Below are 16,854 nucleotides of genomic sequence, written 5' to 3'. Positions count from 1 at the left end.
GGGTGGCAGGTAAGTCCTGGGCCAGTCCCAAGGATGCACATGAGACTGGGGGACAGAACAAACGCAGCTTAGGAAAGGGGAGGGGGACAGCGCCTCAAGGGACGTGCAGGAGGCCCATCATCATGCAGATGGATGGAGACAGAGTGCAGATCCTCCTCCACGGCAGTTTATTAAAAGAAACATTCAGGAAGCTCAGGAAGTTCCCGCTGTGGCTTAGCAGAAACGAATCTGCCTAGCATCCATGAGGATGCAGTTTCAATCCCTGGCCTCGCTCAGTGGGTTAAGGATCCGATGTTGCCGTGGCTGTGGTACAGGCCATCAGCTATAGCTCCGATTCGATCCTTAGCCTGGGAACCTCAATATGCCTCGGGTTCGACCTTAAAAAGACAAAGTAAGTAAGTAAGTAAATAAATAAATAACACGCAGGAAAGTCTTCTCTAACCAAACAGTGGTACCTCCACACAACGGAGGTGCAAGGCATCCTCTGGAAATGTTTGATAAACTGTATTTCACAACAGGGAAATCTGTTCCCAGTACACTTTATACTACAGAAGTACAGTGGAGAATTTATAATATTTTATAGTTTGCACAGAATTGTTCTATTTTTACAAAAATACACAGCATCATTTATTTGTTTTTGTGTCAACATTTGAAGAAAACATCAATGGCCATTTTCTGTGGTTGACAGGCTGGGTCATTTTTGTTTCTCTTCCTGTTCATTTGCCTCTCTGTTGCTTCTCTTTTTAAACAGTGACTGTCACTTCTATGGAGTTCTCTTGAGGCTCAGTGGGTTAAGGACCTAGCATCATCACTGTAGCAGCTTGGGTCACTGCTGTGGCGCAGATTTGATCCCTGGCCCAGGAAATTCTGTGTGTCGTGGGTGTGGCCAAAAAATGTCAATGGCTTCTAAAATTATAAAAAGCTATTTTTAAGTGTTGTGGCTGTGCTATGGTAAGGAATTGGACTTTTGGTCACCAAATTGAGAGAGAAATGAAATGAAGCAGAAGGAGCCAGGAAGAAGGAAAGAGGGAAGGAGAGAAGGGAGGAAAGAAAGAAGGCACCTCTTTGCTCACAAGTGGCTGTCATATCAAGGGCGGGGGTGCTGATCTGGGAGATCCAAGCACCTCCATGCAAGGGCCACAGTGACTCTGAGGGTGGTGTCTTGACAAGTTTCCTCTGGGCCCAGGCAGGTTGCTTTCTGAGAATCTCAGCATCACGTCCCCTCCAAGGTCAGCCTGTTCTACCCGGGCTGTGTCCTCAGAATTGCTTCCAATGACTGGTCCTCACGGGTCTGTTTATTTGGGGTGGGGGAAGGGGGAAGGAGTGGGTCTTTTATTTTTTATTTTTATTTGTTTTTATTTATTTATTTATTTATTTATTTATTTATTTTGCCTTTTGAGGGCCGCACCTGTGGCACATGGAGGTTCCCAGGCTACAGGTCTAATCGGAGCTGTAGACTCTGGCCTATGCTAGAGCCACAGCAACGCCAGATCCAAGCCACGTCTGTGACCCACAGCACAGCTCCAGGCAATGCCACATCTTTAACCCACTAAGCAAGGCCAAGGATCAAACCTGCAACCTCATGGTTCCTAGTCGGATTCATCTCTGCTGCGCCTCAATGGGAACTCCTGGGTCTTTTAAAAAATTTTTTTATTTTTATGTTTTCTTTTTATGGCTACACTTGTGGCATATGGAAGCTCCCAGGCTAGGGGTTGAATCAGGGCCACAGCTGCTGGCCTACGCCACAGCCATGGCCATTCTGGATCCAAGCCACATCTGTGAACCATACTGCAGCTTGCAGCAACACTGGACCCTTAACCCACTGAATGAGGCCAGGGATTGAACCCGCATCTTTGTGGAGACTGCATCAGGTCCTTAACCCACAGAGCCATAATAGGAACTCTTTAATTAAGACTGAATTGCAATCTTTGAGTTGCTCTCTGTGTTTTAACCCTTAAACAGGGCAGAAAGCAGCCATGCTGTGGCAAGATAGCTAGTCTTAACTCTGGAAGTGACCACGACCGTTGTTGATGGATCTGGCATGGTGTTTGCGTGACCAGGGGCGCTCCTGGGAATGTGGCATTGAAATAGCTGGCACTGACATGAATGACAAGTCACCTACAGGTGGGTTCCCTGGACACGCTGCCCCGTGGGGTCAGGCAGACTTGGCTACACCACCCAGGTCACTCCTAGCTCTGCTGCTGGCAGATGGGGACAATCCAGTGACGTCCACACCTCCTTCTCCAAGCCTCACAGAAAATCCTCTACCAAACCAGGACTTCCAGCAGCTTCTGGCCACCCCATGAAGGGATCTGTAGTAACAGCGGCGATTTCACACACTTTATGATTCTGTGGGAGGTGTCTAGTTTCTTCTCTAAAGCGTATGAGAGAATTATTAGGAAGTCTGGATCTTGAATTCACAATTTTGATGGAGTAACTGGTTCTAGAGTGGGTTTTTTCTTTTTTTTTCCTCATTTTTTTGTTTCCTCGAATACAATTAACTTTTTGAATTCCTTCCTGACTTTGACAAAGGTTGGAATATGGCTGCAGGATTCACGCCAAATGGAAGACCCAGGAGTCGTCAGACTTGGCGTGTGAGAAGCCAGGTTCCCAGCTCCCATGAGGAGCACACAATTTTACATTTAATGGTATCCAAGGCAGAGGGTGTTGTGACAAATGTCTTTATTCCATGGAGTATAAGCCAACAAAGCATGTGGATGGGAATCTGGATAAGCTTATTGCAGAGACGACTTGGGGTCCCCTTTCTTCCTTTTGTTGGGTTACCCCGTGAATTACTAAGGCATCTTCCGACTTAAAGATCCTGAGGCGTGAGCACTGGGAAAGTTCGAGGAGGTTTGTCTGTACTACAGTTGTTGTGAGAACAGTTATTCACTTTCTCTGGAGAAATATTGTTCCATGAGCTCCATTTTCCATCCACTGGCAATATTTAGGCAACTGCCTGACCATTTTGGCAACAATTGTGCTTAAGCGAATTAATGCCAACCTCAAAAGATTGCCATGGAACCATCCTACATTTTTCTTGGTGACTAAAATGGAGAAAATCTGTGTAGATCTTCTGTACTAATTAAAAAGGAGGCCCACCTGGCAGAGCTGTTAATTACAGTCAGGGTTCCTGCTCAAATACTGTCACAGCACCAGCCAAAGAAGCGATTCAAGTTGCATTCTTATTAAAACTCTCATTATCTAAAACTCCCTTTGGCTCCTCCTCTGACTTTAAACCAAGAGAGAGCCAGTGGTTCATAAATAAATGACACTGCATGTCAGAAATCACACACTGCCCTTGAAGGATCGGTTCCGTCTGAAACCAAGTCCAGGATTTCCTGGCTCTTGAGCCTCTTTGGTTCCAGGTCTTCAACTACTGCGGCCTAAGTGTCCAGCCTCTGCACACATCTGGGCCCCATCGGGTTTAGCCAATGCTCCACCTCAATGATGGTGGACTCCATTTTCCAAAGATGGCCACAAGAGTGGCTGGGCCATAAACGGCAACACGGCTTCTAGCTTGCTGTTAAGGACACTTGTACCTGAGCTGTCATGTCAGAAGTCTGGCCACTCTGGGACTGCCATGCTGTGAGGAAGCCTAGGTGACACAGGAAGCCAGGTGACGCAGAATCTCGGGTGACACAGACAGCCCAGGTGACACAGAGAGCCTAGATGATACAGGAAACCCAGGTGACACAGCCCAGGCATGATGTCCTAGTCAGGACTCCCTGTGGCTAAGTCCTCCCAGCCCAGGTGAGTGACCAGCCTCCAGTTATGAGTATACAGCCCTCAGAGGACCCAACCACTCGATCAGTCCTAGTTTTCTAGTCTTCCCAGCCGAGCTCCAGACACTGGGGAGCTGAGACAAGCCATTCCCACTGTGTCCTGTCCAAATCCCTAACGTGAAGAATCTCTGAGCAGAATCAGATGGCTGCTTCACATCGCTTTCTGTCCCACAGTGATGGAAACTGGACCACCACTCACGGGGATCATTTCTTTATTTGTAAGAACATTCTGCCTCGGACCATGTATGCAGGACACACCACAAGAATCTGGGAAAGGCCCAAATGGAGTACGTTTTAAACACACAGCATCGGTCCCTTCCTTGGAAGAAGCAGGTTTCATTATTTATCTGGAACTATGATCAACAACATCCACCACTGATGGGTCACCTGTTTTATTCCTTGAAGTCAGGGTTGCTTTGTATGTGATGCTTAATAATCCCAGGGACGTGAAAGAACTTGTCCAAAGTCTATGGAAGTCAATGGAAGAGCTGGGATTCTGACTTCCTGAAGAGAGGGGGTGGGAGGCCAGAGCCTGGGACATTTTGGGTCTGCTCCCCCTTAAAGGATTTTCCAATAGCTTCTACCTACATCTCACTGGCCAGGACCTGCCATGTGGCTGGCCTCATTCTCAAGGAAATCTAGGAAATGTGCCCTTTTTAAGTTAGATTGTTATCTTTCAAAAATATTCAGGGTAAGAAAATGGGAATGGACGTGGGCAACTTCCTGTGTCTCCCTCACTGACTGACCAAGAGAGCAAACATGACACATAGGAAAGGAAACCCTCCAGGTGACAAGAAACACTAGTTTGGAACCATCTGTCAGAGACTCTTACCTGAGGAGCTCGCCAGTTGACCAACTGCACTGTCCCCTTTCTGGTTACCTTGAACCCAGGGGTTGTCCCTCCAACCCCTCAGCACACACAGCTTCTGCTTCCCCTGGATGCTGTTCCAGTGTCATTCAGGGAGGGCAGGAGAACAAGGGTGTCGGGACGGACGTCCCAGACCCGAAGCCGTGTGCTTGCTTTTTGCCACAGAGGTGATTATTTTCACTCTCTTTGATGCATCACAGGTTACCTCAAAACTTAGTGGCTTAGTGTCCTTCAGGAGGTGAATGGATAAATACACCATAGTCTTATATTCCAGACGGTGGAATATTATTCAGGGGTAAAAAGAAATGGGCTAGCAAGCCATGAAAAGGCATGGATGAAATTTAAATGCAAATTACTAAGTGAAAGAAGCCAATCTTAAAAGGCCACATACTGTATGATTCCAACTATGTGACATTCTGGAAAAGGCAAAACTATGGAGACCTTCAAAGATGAGTGGTTGTCAGGGGTCATGGGGGAGGGGTGGGCAGGTGGAGCCCAGAGGATTCTTAGGGCAGTGAGACTGTCCTGGGTGACACTGTCATGGTGGGTACACGTCACTGCACATTTGTGCAAACCCACAGAATGTCCATTGCCAAGTGGAAGCCATAATGTAAACTGTGGACTTCAGGCAATAATGGTGCATCAATGGAGGTCCTCGGTTGGAACAAACGCACCATCTGGTGGGATGCTGGTAACGGGGGAGGCTGTGTAAGAGTGGAGGTAGGGGATTCATGGGAAATGTTCTATCTTCCTTTCCATGTTGCTGCGAACCTAAAACGCCTCTAAAAAAATAAAATGTATTTTAAAAGCACTTACTGGCTTAAAATGATGAAATTTTGTTACCTCAGTCTTTGGGAGTCAGAAATTGGGAACAGCCTAGTTGGGGATTCTGGCTCATGGTCTCCTGTAGGTTGACAGTCAAGATGTCAGCTGAGACTGTGTCATCTGAAGGCTTGACTGGGGCTGGAGGACCCACTTGCAAGGTGGCCCCTCACACCACCAGCAAGTTGCTAATGGCTGGTGTGGGAAACTGCGATTCCTTAAGACGTGGACGCCTCCAGAGGGCTACCTGTGTGACCTTATGATGTGGCAGCAAGTGGCTCAGGAGGGTGCAAGTTATAAGCTGTAGCATTGTTCACAACATAGCCCTGTGCTATTTCCACATTATCTTGTTAGCTGTACAGGTCAGCCCCAGCCAGTGAGAGAGGGGACCCTACAAGGATATGGACACCAAGGGGCAGTGACCACTGGGGGACATTTGGGCAGCTGGCTACTATGGGGCTCTCTCATGCATGAACCAATACATCACACAGAAGACTCTGAATTAAGAATATGACCCCCCTGTAAACAAAGCATTATCTCTGAAAGTAAAAGGAAACTCAGGAGTAATACTTACAAAATCAGGCTGGGCCATCTGCACCTCCAGGGGGGTTGGGATGGCAGGCTTGGCCACATGCAAGTAATGGTAGGACCCAGGGAGAATGCCTCCTGATGGGAATGGCAAGGTTTCCACATTTTAATTCATGTGGGTAAAAAACAGATTAAAAAAAAGGCTAACATTTGAACCTCTGGACAATCACAGATGCCTATGCCTGATGCCTATGCTGGTGCATGGTACTCAAACTTTCCCACTAAACTACTGCTCTGAGCAGGGAACTCCCTGGGGTTGGTTTTATTTAGTAAAATCAACATGAATGTGCTGTTCTACCCCATAACACAGCCACCAATGCTCCAAGAAGATGTGCTGAGCTGATGCCTGCATCCTGATGTCCCCTAACTCCTCGTGCTCTGATTTCTGCCTGCCAGAGCCAGACCAGGAATTTGCTCTGCACATGCTGCAGTGGTGTTCCTATCCCTCACCGCCTCCACTATGCAATTCACACATTATAAGGAAAATCAACAAAGTTCTTGTTCAATGCTTTAGGGAACTATTACTACGAAACTGATAATGTTTCCAGCTTGCCCCAGAAGTACAAGCCTGGTCTAGTCCTAATGTGTTGGGCACCCACCCCCAGTCCTCCTTTCCCACGGCCTCCGCCTCTCCTAAGGTCCCGTGCAGAGTGAGGAGCAAAGCAGGCCCTCTCCAAGGCCGTTGAGTTAGGTAGATAAACAAAGACTGAAACACAGGGCTTTTGTCTCTTTGGCCTGAGGTTCTGTTTACTGAATTAGGGTCCATGGATATCCTAGGGGTCCACAGATAGCTATGGAGGTTGGCCCATCAACCTCATAGGAGAAAACATACAACTTTATAACTGTGTGCATCTTTCTAGTAGAGGGTCCATGACATTCAAAGACTGACTTCCTTCCTTCCTTCCTTCCTTTCCTGTCTTTTGTCCTTTTAGGGCCGCACCCATGGCATATGAAGGTTCCCAGGCTAGGGGTCTAATTGGAGCTATAGCCACTGGCCTATGCCACAGTCACAGCAACTCCAGATCTGAGCCGCATCTACGACCCACACCACAGCTCACGGCAATGCCGGATTCTTAACCCATTGAGCGAGGCCAGGGATTGAACCCACAACCTCATGGTTCCTAGTTGGATTCGTTTCCGCTGTGCCATGACGGGAATGCCCCAAAGATACTATTTTTCAAAGGCAATTCTCCCCTTCAAACAGAAGGAAATCTGATGTTACTCATACCATGATCTCCTTAGGGGTCAATAAGGCTTACAAAAGTGGACCGTTTTACGTGGCTGATTGTTCAAATCATCCATCTGGAGAGCAGCCCAAGACCTGGATGTGTGGAAGGTCTCCTTGTCTCCCAACTCACAGTGAGACCAGAAGTTTGGCAAGATGTCAGGGAACCACAGCACTCTTCAGCTGTGAGTGACCTCTGGGCAAGACCCTGATCGTCCCTAGTCTGTTTCCTGATCTGTAAAGTGGAGTCACAGTTATGATGCGATGCTCTCAGGACCACAATAAATAGTTAAAATGAAAGAGAGCCTTTGCCCAGATCTGTGCAAACCCACAGAGGCACCTCCTCCCCAGTGCTATGAGGAATAAGGAAGGCTGATTGGTTCAGGTCCAACCATGGCTTCATCACAAGGAGGAAGGTGGCCCACTACATACCTTTGATCTTGGCTCCCTTGTACATGGGGATGAGCCGGTCAAGGTCAGCTGGTGGCTCAGTCGCCGGCTCGAGGGTCGGATCAAAGAGATTGAGCATAGCAGCCGCCAACTGGAAGCCAATTTCTTTGGAATTGAAGCTGCTATGGGTCCACTCATTGCAGTAGTATCTATTGGAGAATTTGGTGAGGGGGCCGGCAGCCCTGATGGCTATGTCGTTGGTGTGGAAGTTGCTATCAATCACGAGTCGGCCGTCGTAGACAAGGCATGCATCATTGAATGCTTTGAATGTTTCGTAATCCACATTCTTCTCGCAGAAGCTGAAGAACACCTGCAAGGAGGATGATCACATTACTTCTAGTTATCACCCTTCACTGTGCCTTCCCAGGAGTGCCAAGGGTCCCCATTTTATTGTTTGGGCCACACAAAAAGCCCTGAGTCTATTCAAGTGTCATAGCCATGCATGTGTGTCTCTGGTATGAAGATCAAAGTAAGATCACCCAACGTCAGTCTTTTTTCTCCCGCTCAATCTAGACATCCAGTGGCGAGGAAGCCACGTGATGGAATGTCTGCCACACAAGCACATGTTTTGCCTGTAAGGAGGCTTCATTCATAGAGATGCTACTTCCCCCGCATTCTCGTACCTTCTGAATAGCTCTTTCTCAGTCTCCTTCCATTCTCTTCTCCTGGGTCTCCTGGTTCTTCTAGGTTCCTGCCTGGGGTCACCTTGTCCAGTCTTGCATCTTCATACTGCCCATCCCTGGCCCTTTAAACCCAGAGAGCCTGTCCCTGCAGGAGCCCTGGAGAAGATGAAGCCCCACCTGGCTGGGCACCTGCTGGCTCAGGGCTCCTGCCTGGCTGCTTCCTGCCCTGGGATGGCAGGTGCTCAGTCCGTGGATATTCCCAGGCCTGGCCCTGGGCTCTCAAGGGGCTTCTCTGTGTGCCCCTTAGAAGTGATCTGAACGCCCCTCCCTCCCCTGCCTGCATTGTTGTGTCTTCATACTCAGGTGGATATTGTCTTCCACGTCAATGTTGGAAGTCATTAAAGCGATCCACGTTAGTTGTTTTTATTTTATTTTTTTATTTCTTGCTTTTTTAGGGCCATACTCGTGGCATATGGAAGTTCCCAGACTAGGGGTTGACTCAGAGCTACAGCTGCTAGCCACAGCCACAGCAATGCCCAATCTGAGCCACATCTGCGACCTACACCTCAGCTCATGGCAACACTGGATCCTTAACCCATTGAGCAAGGCCAGGAATCGAACCTGAGATCTCAGCGATACTAGTGGGGTTCATTACCGCTGAGCCATGACAGGAACTCCAAGTTAGTTGTTTTTAATCACTGAAGCAGCTAAGTTTAATCATTTTAATCTTTACCTAAATAAAGTTTGCCCCCTTATTAAAAGCATGCCAAGAAATAAACATAAGACATGGTCCTTGTCACACTCCCTGCTTCCTTCACCCGCTGGCCTTGCCCACCTCACGCGCTCCATCATGGATGGAAATCAGCCATCCTGGCCTAGAGGTACCCCCTTCTGCATCCCTTCCCCAGCCCAGGAATGAGGGTGCGTGAATGATGAGTGACCCATGGATGATGCTGCCATAGCCACTAGTAACTGGTGACTATATCCATCCAAAGCTAATTAATTAAAATTAAACAAAATGTGAAGTCCAGCCCCTCCATCGTGGCAGACTGTTTCGAATACTCCAGATCTCCCGCTGGTGGTGCTGCCATGTTGGACATCGCAGATACAGACCAGTTCCAGCATCACGGGAGGTTCTACTGGACGGCACTGGACGCAGACCCACCATCTCCGTGATGTCCTTCCTTCTCCTGCAGGCAAACAGCAGGGCCTTTGCCTTTTCCCTCTCCCTGTGCACTCAGGCATCTCATCCTCTCCCAGTTTCTTCCACGAGGCAGCTTCTTTCTTTTGAATCTCTTTAAAACTCTTCCTGTTTTATAGCCTTACTCAGTGACCACAGGAAAATATATTCTTCTGAGTCCCTGACTCTGAGTCCTTCCATCTCTTTACTCTTCTTTTGGTTTCTTCCTCTGCTTCTTTCCCATCTATATAGAAACAGACTTCCCACTCATATAGCATTCTGGAAGGAAATTTGATTTGAATGGAAATGAGACATGAAAAACAGGACCATCAACCTTGTGAGCCCTTGAACATGCTCAGAAGGGCCTACGAGCAACCCCACAAAGTTCTCCTACTTATCCAGTTTTTCTTTTCTTTCTTTCTTTCTTTCTTTCTTTCTTTCTTTCTTTCTTTCTTTCTTTCTTTCTTTCTTTCTTTCTTTCCTTCCTTCCTTCCTTCCTTCCTTCTTTCTTTCTTTCTTTCTCTTTCTCTTTCTTATTACTCAATGAATTTATTACATTTATAGTTGTACAATGATCATCACAATCCAGTTTTATAGGATTTCCACCCCACAACCCCAGCGCATCCCCCCACCCCCGAACTGTCTCCTTTGGAAACCACAAGTTGTTCAAAATCTGTGAGTCAGCATCTGTTCTGCAAAGAAGTGCAGTCTGTCTTTTTTTCAGATTCCACATGTCAGTGAAAGCATTTGATGTTGGTGTCTCATTGTATGACTGACTTCACTTAGCATGATAGTTTCTAGGTCCATCCATGTTGCTAAAAATGCCGGGATTTCATTCCTTTTAATGGCTGAGTAATATTCCATTGTGTATATGTACCACATCTTCTTTATCCTAATTATACCTACTTTTTATTAAGTGGTACACTGCACAGCCCTCGTTTTCCCGGTTCTAAAGATTACTAGTATTGTTACCAATAGTGGGGTCTGGCTGCTGGCTGCTCTAAAGCCAATAGAGGGGCAAATGTGGTGGAAAGGAAAGTTTGCTTATTTTCAAAAGCCAGCCACCAGTTGGGAAGAGCGAATTCTATCCACAGAGCCCTCTCCCCTCCACTGACAGCTAGTGGGCAGGACCTTTTATAGGCAGAGGGAGGGGCTATGTGCCTAAACAGCACAGTCAGCTCTGCCAGTCATCTTGAAATTGGTCATGCAGTGGTGTGATCAGTGTTGTCTTGATTGTTTTAAGTACAGTTAACCTTCAACACAAGGGTTGGTTTGTTCTCATTCCTCTGAGGCCAATTCTCAGAATTGTGACAGCTGATGTCATGGCTACAGTTTGGTCATCATGTAGTTAACTTCTTCCACCTGGTGGGGCTTAAAGTGTCTCCAAAACAGCTCGTAGGACACAGCTCAGAATATTACCTACAGCCCTCAAGGAAGAACCGAAGGTCCTGAATTTTGCCTAATGACTCAACTATCATTATTTGGTCCCATTTGACTGTCTTCCTTTGCTCCTGTATTTTTTTATTTCTCTGATTATAACTTATTCTCTCTCTTTTTTTTGTTTTTTGTTTTTGTTTTTTTTTTTTAGGGTCACAGTCATGGCATATGGAGGTTCCCAGGCTAGGGGTCACATCGGGGCTACAGCTGCTGGCCTACACCACAGCCACAGCAATGCTGGATCTGAGCTGTGTCTGCGACCTACACCACGGCTCACAGCAATGCCAGACCCTTAACCCACTGAGCAAGGCCAGGGATCGAACCTGTGTCCTCACGGATGCTGGTCAGGTTTGTTTCCAGTGAGCCACAATGGGAAGTCCTATAACTTATTCTCTGACTAAAGTTTTTCTGCTGGCAACGGGCAGGTGGAGGACATGGTGGGGTGGGGTGGGGAGGACCACAGAGTCCTGCTCTGTTTTTGTACCTCTGTTGCAATCACATTATTTTATACAGTTTGGTTGTAGGCATTCAGGATACGGTCTTGTTTGGGACACAGTGATTGGTGGGCTAGACTGGACATTGGATAAGCAAACCTAATCCTGCCTGTGGGGACCCGTGTTCTAAGTTGCAGTCCCCTCAAACCTCTCAAGCACAACTCTCGTGCCGCTGTCACACCAACAGAATATTACATATTAGACAAAAACATGAAGCATGCTTTAAACGCTTATATAAATAATCACCTAAGAGTCTACCTTAAGGAACTAGAAAAAGGCCAAGTAAATCCAAAGCAAGCAGGAAAAAGAAAAAAATTGTTAAGAGCAGCAATCAATGAGAGAGAAAACTGGCAGACAACGGGGAAAATTAACAAACTCAAAAGCTGGTTCTTTGAAAAAAGTCGATAAAATTGACAAATGTCTAGCTAGATGGAGAACTTTAGATGGTCTGGCCCCTTTTAGCTCCGGAGGGGCTCTGCCATTTCTGCTGCTCCCTGACTTGTGACTGCTGTCACTCCATCTCTGCCCCCATTGGCTTCTTCCTCTTGTGTCTCCTCTGTGTCAACCAATCTCTCCATAAAGGACACCAAGCCCGAGATTTAGGGCCCAGCCCAATCCAGGATGACCTCCTCTTGACTTGACAACTGCGAAGGTCCTCTTTCCAAATAAAGTCAATCACAGGTGCTGAGGACTCACAATCACAGGTGCTGGGGACTCACAGTCACAGGTGCTGGGGTTTCACATTCACAGGTGCTGGGGATTCACAATCACAGGTATTGGGGTTTCACATTCAAAGGTTCTGGGGACTCACAATCAGGTGCTGAGGACTTAGAATCACAGGTGCTGGGGACTCACAGTCACAGGTGCTGAGGACTTACAATCACAGGTGCTAGGGATTCACAATCACAGGTGCTGGGGTTTCACATTCACAGGTTCTGGGGACTCACAATCATAGGTGCTGAGGACTTACAATCACAGGTGCTAGGGATTCACAATTACAAGTATTGGGGTTTTACATTCACAGGTTCTGGGGACTCACAATCACAGGTATTGGGGTTTTACATTCACAGGTGCAGGGATTCACAATCACAGGTGCTGGGGATTAGGCCACGTCTCTCTTGGGGGACATAATTCAACCCACAACACCATGATCACCATTTTTGCGATAATGCGTATATCCTTCCCCATCAGAAGTGTCCTAAAGCCTGGACAGAGACGCCACCCAAAATGGACCACTGGTGGGGTCAATACCCTGACATCTCCCTTCTTCCAACTTCTAGTCTCCTGCTGGTACTCACTGTGCACCCAACAGAGAACAGAGTCAGAGAGAGACCGGGATGGGAAGTGTCATCCACAGACGGGGCTCCTCGCAGTGCAGAGCCAAGTGGGGGAAGCAGGAGACGATGGGACCTGAGGGCAGGCAGGCCAAGGTCTGACTCGCTGCTTTAGGGTCAAGGCTGGGCAGGAAGATGTGTTGGGTCAAGGCAGTCGAGAGTATCTGCAGGATGTCTTTGCCATGATTCCAATTCTGAGCCAAGTAGGGGAGGGAAGGTCAGGGGGCTGCTGCAGAACCTGAATATTTGGGGAGGTTTTCTTGTACTTCTGCTTCCTCAAAAGGGTGTGTGTTCACCTCCAAGAGTTTCCCTTGGCACACATCTTCCAGGATCACCATTCCAGAGGGAAAAGTTGAATGAAAAGATGGTGATTTTTCCTACCTTAAATATGGACTGTGACATACAAATGTAGATGGTGTCACTTTTGTTTTTCTTCCTTTTTTTGGCCCCCGTGGCACCTGGAGTCCCTGCGCCAGGGATCAGATCTGAGCCAGAGCTGCAACCTATACCTCAAGTGCAGCAGCACCAGATCGTTAACCCACTGCGCTGGGCCAGGGATCAAACCTGTGTTCCTGCCTCTGCAGAGATGTTACCAATCCCACTGCCCCACAGTGGGAACTCCGATGGCATGCATCACTTTTCTATTCAAATCAAACGAACTTTTTCTGTCTCTCTGTCTCTCGATTTCTCTTCTGTCTGTCCCTCTGTCCCACTTGCTTTTGGAACCAGGCCACCTCACCGAAGAGAAGCTCAGTCCCAAGAAGGGGTTACTTGTAAGTGTTCAGGTCAAAACCTCACTCCAAGTTGATCTAGCACCCAAAGCCAGACAAGTGGGTGAACCCTCCTATTAGACGATTCCAGCCCCATCCCCAGCCTGACCACAGGCAAGGCCTCCAGGGAACTGCCCACTGAGCCTAGTCAGACCCCAGGACCACTGGAGAAAACAGCCATGATTGCTCTTGTTTTATGCCACGCAGTTTGGGTGGCTTCAGCAATAGAAGCTCTGAGCATTTAGAGAAAAAACCTCTGTGACCCTAACTTCACCGCCCACCACCTGTCAGACCCAAGTCCCCAAGGTGGTCTCTCCTGAGGAGGCACTGAGGTCCCCAGGGACTGACTCACGGAGCAGGGCAGTTTGAAGGGCTTGGTGGGCGTGGTGAAGCTGGCGCTGCGGATGGGGTTTGGGTCCAGGCCATCATTCCACTGTGCCAGGAGCGCATCATGGTAAACAGTCACCCCTGCTGCTCGGAGCGCATCCTCCAGGGCCCCTTCCACCGTGTAGTTGTTGATACAGGTGATGATAGAGGTGGGCGGGTGCTGCACCAGGTGGATGTAGGAGCCCCTCACGCCCAGGTTCAAGAGCGTCTCCACTGTGGTGTAAGTGTCGATTGTATTCCCATAGACAATGACGTTCCCTAGAAAGGGGGCAAGTGTTAACATACATAGTTTTAAAAAAACCAACACCCTTATTAGTCAAATACTAATAACGCCGAATTGCTCCCGACAACCCTCTCATTTTTTTTTTCAGCCACAGGAAGCCAGCAGTGTTGCCTAGCAACGGCGACCAAGATAATTTAGTAAAGAATGGGCACAAAACATCCCACAAAGTAGTCAAGTACTTTTAACACAGAAGTAGGACATTCATTTATGTGCCTGTAATTTGAAGGTTGAAATTATGCTAAACGAAATTGTTGAGAATCAAACCTTTTATTTTGTTTTTGTTCCCTGTTTGCTCTACTTATTAAAGAAAACACCGCTAAAGTTTGCAATAAATACAAATTCTTTCTAAGGATGAAAAGGACAATGGTTAAAAAAAAAAAAAAGTCATGTACCTGATGGTGTGGATATTTTCATATTTAATTGTTGAATCATATTGATTTTGAGGAAATTTTTCCTCTTTTGAGAACAAAAGACTAGAACAGTCTGCTTTGCAACAGATAATTTTTTATAGATTCAAATTCTGGTTTTTAGGATTTAATGTGTCAAGATCTAGCAAAAGAGACTGACGGGTGTTCTTTTGGTAAGGAAAAATAAAATCACAAAATAATCTTGAAAGATCTCCCCTGTGTAAGAGAATATGGTAACAGTGCATATTATTTACACCTCGTAAAAATACTACAGAAGTAATTACATACGCTCTTCTACTAATTATATATGTTTTAAGACCAATGATCCTATTAAAGGAGTGAATGTATTATATGTTATTTTTGATACAGAATTGGCACTATTACCTTTTCTCAAAGAAAGAAACTGCTGTAGACTCACACTTCAGGCAAGCTATAACAACTTTACCACAAAATGATAGATTTGTGAATCTATCTTTCGCCTCCTATTTATGAAATGATATGAAAAGGAATTTTATAAGACAAAATAAAGGGCAGGCGTATTCATTCAATTTGGTGGGATAAATTATGTAAAGATCTATTTCCATCCAAAACTGAAAGGAGGTGTAATGGCTTGTCTTATTTGCTTAGAAGAAAAGGAACTAGAATAGCTTTTAGATTGTTTCCCTGAGGGCAAGAACTTCTAGAAAGTTCTGCCATACTTAGAGTTGCTTGAATGTGGAATGCCCAGGGGGCGGGGGCAAGGAAGCCTGGGCAGGGTCCTTCCTTCTCCCCTCCACAAAGACCCTTCAATTCTGCGATTTTGCAGCTGTGATTGCCTCTCTATTCTGATGCACTAGTGGAACATTCCTTGGTGAGCTTCATTTTCCTTGGCTGAAAGAGCCAACATTTCGCTTAAATTATTGAGGCTCCCACCTGCTGGGAAACGTGAATCCTGGCTAGTCTGACACAACAAAGAGCCAGGCTGCTGGGAAAGCCAAAACTTGAACCGAAACTGTCAAAGGTTTGAGGTCTTCTTCCCCTTTAAAATATGCATGCGACAAAAATATTCATTTTCAGTGAAACAGAGTCAAGAGATTAGGCCCCATGCAACTCAGGGTTTAATAGTTTTCCAGCCTCTTTCATGTTAGCTTTTAGTAACTACACTGTGAGATGGACTTTTTCATTACAGGCTCATTGAAGCCCTAGCAACGCAGTGCTACTGGGGTCAGAGAGCTGTATATTCTTTATTTTATTTAATTTATTTAATTTTACTTGTTTTTAGGGCCGCATCTGTGGCATAAGGATGTTCCCAGGCTGGGGTCGAATCGGAGCTACAGCTGCCAGCCTACGCCACAGTCACAGCAACGCCAGATCCGAACCGTGTCTGTGACCTACACCATGGCTCACGGCAACGCAGGATCCTTAACACACTGAGTGAGACCAGGGATTGAACCTGCATTCTTACGGTTACTAGTCAGATTCGTTTCTGCTGAGCCACAATGGGAACTCCAGAGCTGTATGTCTATCAAGCCAGGGTTGCCCACAGACTGTAGGCAGCGGGAGAGAGTGACTTCAGAAGGTCATACGTTTTTAATAAAATCTCTAATAGTCAAATTAGATGTTTATTTCTAACTTCTATATAGCTTTGTCTATCTTTAGGTTTAATTTGAAACACTTCCCCCAAATATGAAACTTCAGTTATTACAACTGTCAACTATTGTCACAGTAAGGCTGCATAACAAACTACCCCCAAACTCAATACCAAACAACGAAAAGCCTGTTGTGGGTCAGCTCACACATCTGTGGGCTGGCTGATGTTGGATGACGTGGCTCTGAGCTGTGGTTATGTAACTGAGCAGGACCCTAGGGAACCTTCCCAGAATAGGCCCCGACCCATGTGCTCTGCCTGCCTTTTGTCTGTAGAAAAACTTGAGTCAAAGAATAAACTGAATCAGAGAAGTGAGAAAATGCAGAAAGAAAGGAAAACAGTCAAACAAGACAAAATAATAATATTTTAGCCACTCAACAAAGTCAAGGACTTCTGGTTCCTCCTCAAGGACTATAGATAATATTCTGAGCCATGTCCTATGAGGTGTTTTGCAGATACTGGAACCCCCATCTGGTGGGAGAAGTTAACTGCATGCTGCCCACAAGCACATAGACCCTAGACTGCTTGGAACCAGAAGGCTGATGATACTGACTCCCAGTTGCCCCACCACCAG

General features: G+C 46.7%; 1 protein-coding gene across 9 annotated transcripts in view; it reads right to left on the bottom strand.

The window, feature by feature from the left end:
• CFAP61 (cilia and flagella associated protein 61) overlaps positions 1–16,854 on the bottom strand; it is a 292,210-nt gene that overhangs the window by 87,842 nt on the left and 187,514 nt on the right. For 8 of the 9 annotated variants that reach the window (XR_014832901.1, XR_014832904.1, XR_014832903.1 and 5 more), the window contains 3 exons: positions 13,929–14,221; positions 7,721–8,048; positions 6,050–6,141 (listed from right to left, as the gene is read on the bottom strand). Coding sequence is in view for 5 of the 9 variants with exons in the window: in XM_085004564.1 (XP_084860690.1) it covers positions 6,050–6,141; positions 7,721–8,048; positions 13,929–14,221 (713 nt within the window). In the remaining 4 variants the exon portion in view is untranslated. Of the gene's footprint in view, positions 1–6,049; positions 6,142–7,720; positions 8,049–11,381; positions 12,385–12,471; positions 14,222–16,854 lie in introns of those variants that run through there. The other variant, XR_014832902.1, reaches the window with a different exon arrangement.

This window comes from Sus scrofa, chromosome 17 (assembly GCF_054392235.1).
Source record: "Sus scrofa isolate SSC_HxYL_T2T_F1_AM1 chromosome 17, Sscrofa_HxYL_maternal_Yorkshire_Landrace_v2.0, whole genome shotgun sequence".
NCBI classification, from domain to species: Eukaryota; Metazoa; Chordata; class Mammalia; order Artiodactyla; family Suidae; genus Sus; species Sus scrofa.
Note: the sequence above shows the minus strand (reverse complement) of the source record. Positions and strands in the feature narration are given on the sequence as shown.